The sequence below is a fragment of the Chiloscyllium plagiosum genome, unplaced genomic scaffold, assembly GCF_037043375.1.
Source record: "Chiloscyllium plagiosum isolate Xiang-an unplaced genomic scaffold, Cpla_swu_hap1 HiC_scaffold_35, whole genome shotgun sequence".
In the NCBI taxonomy this organism is placed as follows: domain Eukaryota; kingdom Metazoa; phylum Chordata; class Chondrichthyes; order Orectolobiformes; family Hemiscylliidae; genus Chiloscyllium; species Chiloscyllium plagiosum.
This window is the reverse complement of record NW_028270173.1, coordinates 66,069,670-66,081,894: the sequence shown is the minus strand read 5'-3', so window position 1 is coordinate 66,081,894 and position 12,225 is coordinate 66,069,670. Positions and strand designations below refer to the sequence as shown.

The 12,225-nt window shown below is 44.6% G+C and overlaps 1 protein-coding gene across 1 annotated transcript in view; it reads right to left on the bottom strand.

Annotated features, from left to right (window-relative positions):
* LOC122541282 (protein phosphatase 1 regulatory subunit 1A-like) overlaps positions 1-12,225 on the bottom strand; it is an 82,594-nt gene that overhangs the window by 38,549 nt on the left and 31,820 nt on the right. Inside the window, exon 2 of the mRNA XM_043677906.2 lies at positions 12,099-12,165. Coding sequence (XP_043533841.1) covers positions 12,099-12,165 — 67 coding nt within the window. The remainder of the gene's footprint in view (positions 1-12,098; positions 12,166-12,225) is intronic.

The following is a 12,225-nucleotide window of genomic DNA, read 5'->3' as shown; positions in this document are numbered from 1 at the left end:
CTGAATCAGAAAATGTTCTTGTATACACTTAACAAATTTCTCTCCATTTAAAGCCTTAACACTAGCACAGTTCTAGTTTATGGAGAAAATGAGGACTGCAGATGCTGGAGAGTTGCGAGTGTGGTGCTAGAAAAACACACAGGTCAGGCAGCATCCGAGGAGCAGGAGAATCAACGTTTTGAGCAAAAGCCCTTCATCATAAATGTCAATTCTCCTGCTTCACGGATGCTGCCTGACATGCTGTGCTTTTCCAGTTCCAGTCTATGTTTGGAAAGTTAAAATCCCCTGCCATAACCACCCTATTGTTCTTGCAGACAGCTGAGGTCTCCTTACAAATTTGTTTCTCAATTTCCTTCTGACTATTGGGGGGGTCCATAACATAATCCCAATATGGTGATCATCTCTGTCTTATTTCTCAGTTCCACCCAAATAACTTCCCTGGATGAATTCCCAGGAATATCCGCCCCCAGTACAGCTGTAATGCTATCCCTAATTAAACCCCACCCCCCCACCCCCACCTCTCCATTGCCTCCCTTTCTACCTTTCCTGTAGCATTTTATCCTGGAACATTAAGCTGCCAGTCCTGCTCATCCCTGAGCCATGTTTCTGTAATTGCTATGATGGCTCAGTCCCATGTTCCGAACCATGCCCTGAGTTCATCTGCCTTCCCCGTTAAGTCTCTTGCATTGAAATAAATGCAGTTTAATTTATCAGTCCTACCTTGTTCTCTGCTTTGTCCCTGCCTGCCCTGACTGTTTGACTCACTCCTTTTCCCAACTGTTACAGTCTCAGATTGATCTCTTTCCTCACTATTTCGTTGTGTCACCACTCCAACCAACATTATGAGTTTATATCCTCCTGAGCAGCTCCAGCAAATCGCCCTGCCAGTATATTAGTCTCCTTCCAATTCAGGTGCAATCCATTCTTCTTGTACAGGTCACTTCGACCCCAGAAGAGATTCCAATGATCCAAAAATGTGAACCCTTCTCCACTGCACCAGCTCCTCAGCCATGCATTCATCTGCCCTATCCTCCTATTCCTACACTCACTAACGCATAGCACCAGGAGTAATGCAGATATTACTACCCTTGAGGACCTCCTTTTTAAATTCCTGCCTAACTTGCTATATTCTCCCTTCAGAATCTCATCCTTTTCCGGTTCTACGTTGTTAGTTCCAAGGTGTACAATGACCTCCTGCTGGTCCCTCTCCCCTTTGAGAACATTCTGCACCCTCTCTAAGACGCCATTGACCCTGGCACCAGGGAAGCAACACACCATTCTGATTTCTCACTGCCAGCTGTACCTCACAATAGAGAGTCCTCTATCACAATCGATCGCTTGGAACCTGACATACCCCTCATTGCATTAGACATGGACTTGTTACCAGAAACTTGGCTGTTCTTACTACATTCCCCTAAGAGTCCATCACACCCTAAATTTTCCAAAATAGCATACTTGTTTGGGATGGGAATAGCCACTGGGATTCCTGCACTACCTCCCCCCCTTCCTCCATTTTCTGGAGTTAACCCATCTACCTGACTGTCTCTGCTGCTTTTCACCCCTCCTATAATTGCCATCCATCATATCTCCGAGCTCCATAAATTTCTTATTGCCTCTAAGTGCCACTCCAACCAATACATTTGGTCTGATAGAATTTGCAACCAAACACACTTCCTGCAGACATAATCATTAGTGATATGGAAATTCTCCCCACATCCGACAGGAAGAGCTCATGACTCAAGGCCGTTTTTTGTTCCTTCACAATCTACAGCCCCAGAAAATATCCTCGTCTTACAACTGTAATAACACTGTTCCAGTAGTAATAAGATTTATATTTTTAAAATTTAATCAAGAGACAGTTCTCAATAAAACTAATAATCAAGGAAGAACCCACTCTACTCACTAGTATAGATTTGTGTAGCAAGGTTACACAAAAAAAAAACTATGCACTAATCTGCTCCTGTGCTCTGAGCTCTCCCATACAGGTTCCTCCAAGGTCAGCTGTGAATTTCACTGTTTGTTAATTTTTTCCAGACGCATTTCGATGTCCAGAGATGCTTGAACTCAAACAGTAAAGACAGTTACTGTGCATGTGCACTGCTGTGCAAAAGTGAGGACTGCAGGTGCTGGAAATCAGAGTCTAGATTAGAGTGGTGCTGGAAAAGCAAAGCTGGTCAGGCAGCATCCGAGGAGCAGGAAAATCGACATTTCGGGCAAAAGCCCTTCATCAGGACTGAAGGGCTTTTGCCCAAAACATGTGTACTGCTGTGTCAGACAGCAGCGTAGCTTTCTTTCTCTAACCATATGGTCACTGCCTTTGTCTGTCTTCCTCCTTTTTAAAGTACTGTTATTTAGATATTTCTTTCCGCCAAAGTTCCAACACAATGCACAGCATATAAAACAGTAATTGCTGCTCCTTGAATTCAGGAAAATCTCCAACAGCTAAAATACCTCAAAAAAGGAGCCACACTTACAGCCACAATTCTTTCCCATCCTCCATCTTGGAATACCCAGAATCCTCAGCATGGTTAGGGGAAATAGACAAGGTATTTTCCTTAGGGTAGGGGAGTTTTGAACTAGACAGCATAGGTTTGGGATGAGGGGGGAAAAATTCATAAGGGGCCAAAGGGTCAACTTTCTCACGCTGAGGGTGGTGCATATATGGAATGAGCTGCCAGGGGAAGTAGTAGTGGCTGGTACAACTACAACATTTAAAAAGCATCTGGATGGGTATATGAATAGGAAGGGTTTACAGGGATTTGGGCTAAGTACTGGCAAATGGGACTAGCTTAATTCAGGATATCTGGTCGACATGGACAAGTTGGACCGAAGGTCTGTTTCTATGCTGTACATATGACTCTATGAGTGGACAGAGTAAATGCAGTAAGGATGTTCCTGAAGATGAGGGAAGTTTTGAATCTGGGTAACTGGCTAAGGATAAGGGGTAAACTACTTAGGACAGAGATAATGAGAATTCCTTCACTCAGAGAACTGTAAGTCTGTGGAATTTGCTACCACTGAAATATCTTGTCCAATCTTCTGATCTGCCACCTAGCATTGCACGATTATATATCTTTCTTTCAGTTTGCTACTACCATTGAATTTTATCCTTAATCACAAGAGGTTTTTTTTCATTTTTACCAGATTTTATCTATTCTGCAGTTTGTGAAATACCCCTCTACTGCTACTCTATCAACCTAACTTGCAAGTTCACTTCTGCCGGCTCTGAGTTCATGCCCTCAAGCTCTTGTTTAAAGTCAAAGTTGCGGACTGTGTGTTCTCTCCCTTAAACTGTACGTTGAATTAAGTCATGTTATGATTGTTGCTTTTACTATGAGCTCAGTAATTAATCCTGTCTCATTGCTTAAATCAGACTGAGTGCAGTCTTATGGTTGATGCGATATCAGACTATTAATTTCTCAAGTTTCTGTAGTGGAGAAGTTGAAACTTTATTGCTGGAACAGCACAGCAGGTCAGGCAGCATCCAGGGAACAGGAGATTCGACGTTTCGGGCACAGGCCCTTCTTCAGGAATGAGCCAAGAAGGGCCTGTGCCCGAAACGTCGAATCTCCTGTTCCCTGGATGCTGCCTGACCTGCTATGCTGTTCCAGCAATAAAGTTTCAACTTTGATCTCCAGCATCTGCAGACCTCACTTTCTCCTCTGTAGTGGAGAACTCATGTGGTTATCTAGGACACTGGTAGGGACCTTGTCTTCACTTAAATGACATGGCACACATTCGGCTTGACTGACCTGATTTTTCCTACCTTGTGCTAACTTGGTCTTATGTATTAGCTTACTTTTTTACATTTTCTAACCACTTAGTGTTAAAGTTACCCCTTTTGTGTCAACTTTCTTCGATTTCTAGTATCTTAATTTAGCTTCCTCATCTTTTTATTGTTATTACTTGCATGTTTCTTTTTAAATTTAATTTATTATTCTGTGTATTTATTACAAATACAGTGAAACATGTTGTTTAATGTCACCACTCTCTGGCACCATCGTAAAACACAGAAAACAAACTCAAACACAGAATGTAAAAAGCCAGAAAAATAAACCAATAAAGTTCGTCTTATATTCTGATCTCAATAAGGTTAGGTGGTCTTTGGAACAGCTCCCACTTCTTGCTCAGCCATGGGCCTGGATCTGGGCTCGTCCACCCTGCTGCCTCGAGTCCCTGCTGCTAAACTGACTACACTGTGCAACGACTACCACACGGCCATCTTGCCTCAACCAACTCTGCCACTGCATGAGTTCACGCTGAGTCAAACTCACTGATGCGGCTGCTGCAAGTGCCGCATGGTCCTGCATTGGGACCAAACGTGCTGGCATTGCTGCATCCACCAAGTGCCCAGGCCTAGCCATGAACCTGGAGCCTTGGCTCAGCCTGTGAGTCTACACCAGAGGATTAGGTCTGATACCTGCTTCTCGCTTGGTGGGAGACCGAGGGCTGGGGCGGAGCTGGGTGTGCCTCATCCTAGTGTTACTGCCGTCACTACCAGGTGCGTCCTCCATCATCATTTACTAGGCCTCACTATTCCCAGTGCCACCATATTCGTCCACCATTCCTTGCAGGGCCCACTCGCTAATGCCACTGTAACTGAGGCATCAAGGTAAGAGAAAAGACTTCAAAGAATAAAAAGCAAAAGTAAAAAGAATCCAGGAATGCAGGAGGATATAGATAGACTGGAGAGTTGGGCGGAAAAGTGGCAGATGGATTTCAAATGTGGGGTGATGCATTTAGGCAAGACTAATTATAGAGCGAATTATACAATGAACGGAAGAGCCTTGGGAAAAGTTGATGGGCAGAGAGATCTGTGAGTGCAGATCCATTGTACCCTGAAGATTGCTGCACAGGTGGAGAGAGTGGTCAAGAAGGCATATAGTATGCTTGCCTTCATTGGAAGGGTATTGAGTATAAGAGATGGCGGGTTATGTTAAAATTATACAAGACATTGGTTCGGCTGCATTTAGAATACTGTGTACAGTTCTGGTCGCCAAATTACCAAAAGGATGTGGATGCTTTGGAGAGGGTGCAGAGAAGGTTTATGAGGATGTTGCCTGGTATGGAAGGTGCTAGCTATGAAGAGAAGTTGAGTAGGTTAGGTTTATTTTCATTAGAAAAAGGAGATTATGGAGGGACCTGATTGAGGTTTACAAAATCATGAAGGGTATAGAGAGGGTGGATAGAGATAAGCTTTTTCCCAGGGTGAAGGATTCAATAACAAGAGGTCACGCTTTCAAGGTGAGTGGCAGAATGTTTAAGGGGGATACACACGGCAAGTACCTCACACAGAGGGTGGTGGGCATCTGGAACCCGTTGCCAGCAGAGGTGGTAGAGGCAACTCTGCCATCGCCATCTTTTATTATGTTATCTCTGACTTTCACTGATCTCTGACGAAGAGTCATCCAGATGCAAAACATTAGTTTTCTCTCTCTCTGTGGATGCTGCCTGACCTGTCGTATTTTGTTTTCACTTGTCCCCATTGTTTTCAGTTAATCCCTTAAAAATATATTGTTTTAAATTACAGCCATTTAGCAACAGTTGTTAGTGGCAGTTCTTCACCAGTCAATGACCTTACAAATTTCCGGTGATACCACACTCGTTTTCCCATTGAATGCAGCTGGTTGTGGCAGGGGAAGGTGCTGCGTACTTGTCCCTGATAAGTGAAGGACTTGATCCCTAGGTTCCAATTTACAATAGTTCGCTCAGTGCTCTTTCCTCACATGTCTGGTGCTCTCCCATAGTCCAATATCAGAAGTTACTTCTTAAATTTATTTGGCTGTCGAACCGTCAATTGCGTCTGCATTAATCGCATGGATTATTTATGGATCTTTTTACTCATAGGTCTGACATGGAACTTTCTGGGCCTCAATTTTCTCCGCTAGATTTATTTTTTCTACCAAAACAGATAGAAGCGAGTCATTCAAGAGCTCAAGGAGTTAGGCTGGAAGCTAAAAGCTAGGACAGACAGAGTCGTCATCTCTGGGTTGTTGCCGGTGCCACGTGACAGTGAGGCAAAGAATAGGGAGAGAGTGCAGTTGAACACGTGGCTGCAAGGCTGGTGTAGGAGGGAGGGCTTCAGATATTTGGACAATTGGACTGCATTCTGGGGAAGGTGGGACCTGTACAAACAGGACGGGTTGCACCTGAACCAGAAGGGCACCAATATCCTGGGGGGTAGGTTTGCTAGCACTCTTCGGGGGGGGTTTAAACTAATTTGGCAGGGGGATGGGATCCGGACTTGTAGTCCAGCAAGTAGGTTAGCTGTTTGTCAGGATGCCCAAGACTGTAGGGGGGCTGTGGAGAAGGTAGCACTGACAGGGAATACTAGCGGACACAGAGATGGGCTCAAGTGCGTATACATCAACGCAAGGAGTATCAGAAATAAGGTGGGTGAACTTAAGGCGTGGATCGGTACCTGGGACTACGATGTTGTGGCCATCACGGAAACGTGGATAGAAGAGGGACAGGAATGGTTGTTGGAGGTTCCTGGTTACAGGTGTTTCAGTAAGATTAGGGAGGGTGGGAAAAAAGGAGGGGGGGTGGCATTGCTAATTAGAAATGGTATAACGGCTGCAGAAAGGAAGTTTGAGGGGGATCTGCCTCTGGAGGTAGTATGGGCTGAAGTCAGAAATAGGAAAGGTGCAGTCACTTTGTTGGGTGTTTACTATAGGCCCCCCAATAGCAGCAGAGATGTGGAGAAACAGATTGGGAAACAGATTTTGGAAAGGTGCAGAAGCCACAGGGTCGTAGTCATGGGCGACTTCAACTTCCCAAATATTGATTGGAAGCTCTTTAGATCAAGTAGATTGGATGGGGCGGTGTTTGTGCAGTGTGTCCAGGAAGCTTTTCTAACGCAGTATGTAGATTGTCCAACCAGAGGGGAGGCCATATTGGATTTGGTACTCGGTAATGAACCGGGACAAGTGGTGGGCTTGTTAGTGGGTGAACATTTTGGTGATGGTGACCACAATTCTGTGACTTTCACCTTGGTTATGGAGAGAGATAGGTGCGCACAACAAGGTAGATTTTATAATTGGGGGAAGGGAAATTACGATGCTGTAAGGCAGGATTTGAGGAGCATACGTTGGGAGCATAGGCTGTCAGGGAAGGATGTGGTGGAAATGTGGAACTTTTTCAAAGAGCAGATACGACGTGTCCATGATATGTATGTACCTATCAGGCAGGAAAGAAATGGTCGTGTGAGGGAGCCTTGGTTGACGAGAGAGGTTGAATGTCTGGTAAAGAGGAAGAAGGAGGCTTACATAAGGTTGAGGAAACAGGATTCAGACAGAGCAGTGGAGGGATACAGGATAGCCAGAAGGGACCTGAAGAAAGGGATTAGGAGAGCTAAGAGAGGGCATGAAAAATCGTTGGCGGATAGGATCAAGGATAACCCCAAGGCATTTTATGCGTATGTGAGAAACCAGAGAATGACGAGAACGAGGGTAGGTCCGATCAAGGACAGTAGTGGGAGACTGTGTATTGAGTCGGAAGAGATAGGAGAGGTCTTGAACAAGTACTTCTCTTCAGTATTTACGAACGAGAGGGACCGTATTGTAGAAGAGGAGAGTGTGAAATGGACTGGTAAGCTAGAAGAGATACCTGTTAGAAAGGAAGATGTGTTGGACATTTTGAACAACTTGAGGATAGACAAGTCCCCCGGGCCTGACGGGATATATCCTAGGATTATGTGGGAAGCAAGAGAGGAAATTGCAGTACCGTTGGCAATGATCTTCTCGTCTTCACTGGCAAAGGGGGTGGTACCAGGGGACTGGAGAGTAGCGAATGTTGTGCCCCTGTTCAAAAAAGGGAATAAGGATAACCCCGGGAATTACAGGCCTGTTAGTCTTACTTCTGTGGTAGGCAAAGTAATGGAAAGGGTACTGAGGGATAGGATTTATGAGTATCTGGAAAGACACTGCTTGATTAGGGACAGCCAGCACGGATTTGTGAAGGGTAGGTCTTGCCTTACAAGTCTTATTGAATTCTTCGAGGAGGTGACCAAGCATGTGGATGAGGGAAGAGCAGTGGATGTAGTGTACATGGATTTCAGTAAGGCATTTGATAAGGTTCCCCATGGTAGGCTTATGCGGAAAGTCAGGAGGCATGGGATAGAAGGAAATTTGGCCAATTGGATAGAAAACTGGCTAACCGGTCGAAGGCAGAGAGTGGTGGTAGATGGTAAATACTCAGCCTGGAGCCCAGTTACAAGTGGAGTTCCGCAGGGATCAGTTCTGGGTCCTCTGCTGTTTGTAATTTTTATTAATGACTTAGATGAGGGAGTCGAAGGGTGGGTCAGTAAATTTGCAGATGATACGAAGATAGGTGGAGTTGTGGACAGTGAGGAGGGCTGTTGTCGGCTGCAGAGGGACTTAGATATGATGCAGAGCTGGGCTGAGGAGTGGCAGATGGAGTTCAACCCTGCCAAGTGTGAGGTTGTCCATTTTGGAAGAACAAATAAGAATGCGGAATACAGGGTTAATGGTAGGGTTCTTAGTCAGGTGGAGGAACAGAGGGATCTTGGGGTCTATGTACATAGATCTTTGAAGGTTGCCACTCAGGTGGATAGAGTTTGTAAGAAGGCCTATGGAGTATTATCGTTCATTAGCAGAGGGATTGAATTCAAGAGTCGTGAAGTGATGTTGCAGCTGTACAGGACTTTGGTTAGGCCACAGTTGGAGTACTGTGTGCAGTTCTGGTCGCCTCACTATAGGAAAGATGTGGAAGCTTTGGAGAGGGTGCAGAGAAGATTTACCAGGATGTTGCCTGGAATGGAGAGGAAGTCGTACGAGGATAGGTTGAGAGTTCTCGGCCTTTTCTCGTTGGAACGGCGAAGGATGAGGGGTGACTTGATAGAGGTTTATAAGATGATCAGAGGAATAGATAGAGTAGACAGTCAGAAACTTTTTCCCCAGGTACAACAGAGTGTTACAAGGGGACATAAATTTAAGGTGAAGGGTGGAAGGTATAGGGGAGATGTCAGGGGTGGGTTCTTTACCCAGAGAGTGGTGGGGGCATGGAATGCGCTGCCCGTGGGAGTGGTGGAGTCGGAATCATTGGCGACCTTTAAGCGGCATTTGGATAGGTACATGGATGGGTACTTAATCTAGGTTAGAAGTTCGGCACAACATCGTGGGCCGAAGGGCCTGTTCTGTGCTGTATTGTTCTATGTTCTATGTTCTAAAATGTACCATGTCAAAGTTAAGTCATTTGAAATTTGTGTTCATACAATAATAGGAGATCAACTGGTGGAATGTTTCTGAGACACCCGAACCAAACAACCCCATCACCCTGTGGCCGACCACTTCAACTCCCCCTCCCACTCTGCCAAGGGACATGCAAGTCCTGGGCCTCCTCCTCCATCAAATCTTCCTAAATTAAGAGGAAGAATACCTCATCTTCCACCTTGGGACATTCCAACCACATGGAATCAATATTGACTTCATTAGTTTCCTCATCTCCCCTCCCCTCACCTCATCCCAGATCTAACCCTCCAACTCAGCAGTGCCCTCTTGAACTATCCTACCTGTCCATCCTCCTTTCCTTTCTACCCTCCCGTCCAACCTATCATCATCACCACCCACCTGCATCTACCTATCACTTTCCCAGCTACCTTCCCCCCACCCCCATTCCATTTATGTCTCAGCCACCTTCCCCACTTCCCCCCCCTCCCCCCACCCCACATTCCTATTGAAAGGCTTATACCCAAAACGTTGACTTTCCTGCTGTTCGGATGCTGACTGATCTGTTGTGCTTTTCCAGCATCACACTTTTCAACTTATGTTTTGCACTCGCGAATTTGATCACAGCTTGCTATGTACATTGGATTCCCATTGCTAAGCTGAATCTGATTTGAACATGACGAACAGGTTGTTTATTCAAAAGAGACAAATGTGTGAGAATAATCTTTTACCCTTGCTTTTCAAGAAGGACTGTGCAGAGTTGATATTGTCAGTTACGCCTTTGTCATTTCCTCTGCACAACTCAATGGTTCACTGGTTTTATGTTTCTTTATCTGTGATATACTAAACTCTGCCTCATTGAGCCAGTTCTCAAGAATGACAATTTAACTGTCTTTCTGCAGGTGCATGTAAAGGCAAGTCACTAGTACCAGGCGAGGACAGAATACTTACATGACATGACAAACTTCTATTGTTTGTATACTAAAGGAATATTTCCATTGTCATACTGCTGACCCTTTTTCATTTATTTCAATTGAATTAATTCAACACATCCCCTCATACATTTCAACAGGTTTTGACATAATCTTGTCAGAGCAGAAGTCTGATTCCATTCCAATGTGTGAACATAGAAACCTACAGTGTGGAAACAGGCCCTTCAGCCCAACAAGTCCACACCGACCCTCCAAAGAGTAACCCACCCAGACCCACCCCCTTACTTTATTACTCTATATTTACCCCTGACTAATGCACCTAACCTACACATCCCTGAACACTATGGGCAACTTAGCATGGCCAATTCAGCTAATTTGCACATCTTTGGATTTTGGGAAGAAACCTGAGCAGACACGGGCAGAATGTGCAAGCTCCACACAGACAGTCGCCCAAGGCTGGAATTGAACCTGGGTCCTGGTGCCGTGAGGCAGGACTGTGAGGCACTGAGCTGCCATGCCGCCAGAATATATAATAGCATATATGATATCAAGAGCTCGAGATCACGAGTGTAACATATATAGTAGAAACAAGGATGGCATGTTTTTCCTCAAATTTGCACAAAATAATCCAGAAATTGACAGCAACTTTTTTTTTAAAAAAAGAACTCCAAATAACAATTAAATAGTACAATTCATGCAGTGAGGAGAGAAATAATATGCAGTCTTTGGTATGTGAATATTGTGAACATGAAAAATGCTCCATTTGGAAATATCTACCATTAGAAACAGTGCTGTCCTTACACCAATCTCATTCTCCCCATGTTTGCGTGGGTTTCCTCCGGGTGCTCCAGTTTCCTCCCACAGTCCAAAAGATGTGCAGGTTAGGTGAATTAGCAATGCTAAATTGCCACGTCAGGGGTAAATATTGGGTAGGAGAATGGGTCTAGGTGCATTACTCTTCGGAGGGTGGGTGCAGACTTGTTGGGCCGAAGGGCCTGTTTCCACACTGTAGGGAATCTAACTTATCATGGAGAGGAAAGTCATAAGGGGGAGAACGATGAGACAAAATACATTGTTACTGGCAAATAGAGTAAGCTATTTTAAGGAAATACCAGACAGAAACAGGGAAGTCATTTGACAGACCTCAATGAATCTTTTAAATTGAATACTTCTGTGGCACCATAATTCATCTGGGGATTCTGTTTAGCTCAATGACTGGGTCGTTGGTTTATAGAGCAATATGATACCAACAGCATGAGTTCAATTTCCATCACTGGTTTGAGGTTACCATGAAGGACTCTCCTTCTCAACCTCTTCCCTTGCCTGAGGTCTGGTGGCCCTCAGGTTAAATCACCACCAGTTGCTTCTCTCTGATGAGAGAGCAGCCCTCTGGTCTGGTAAGACTCTGCTGACACAATAGCAATTCATTTAGGATGTAAAGGTGAAGGAACATGGAAGTTTCTTACCAGAAATGAAGCGCTTCAGTTATGAAAGCTTATGAAATATAAGCTGATAAGGTGATGATAGGCTTAAATAGAGACGTAGTGGTTCAACAGCAGATTCCATAAATTTTGAATATTTGACAGAATCACTAAAGTCGTGTTTTCTTTCAACTAAACAATCATCCAAACTTAAGAATTGATTTGCTTCCAAAGCGCAGCAGGTCAGGCAGCATCCAAGGAGCAGGAAAATCGACGTTTCGGGCATAAGCCCTTCTTCTTATGCCCGGAGCGTCGATTCTCCTGCTCCTTGGATGCTGCCTGACCTGCTGCGCTTTTCCAGCAATACATTTTTCAGCTCTGATCTCCAGCATCTGTAGTCCTCACTTTCTCCTTAAGAATTGATTTGTCAAAGGTGCTGCAAGTTGATTTGACAAATTATGTTAAACGTCAGGTCATATCTTATTGAGTCAGAATTCACCTAATTGAGTCAGAAAGGCACCTATCCTTGCCATTCAGCAGATGTACAGTGTGATTACCTGATATGCCAGAGAACTGCTGATGGGGAATCATCAGAATCGCCGGAGTTGGCCGTCGTCTTCGTATCTTAAAGAACAAGAAAATAACGATCAGACTTTCTCACAGTGATGATCTGTTTCAAACATC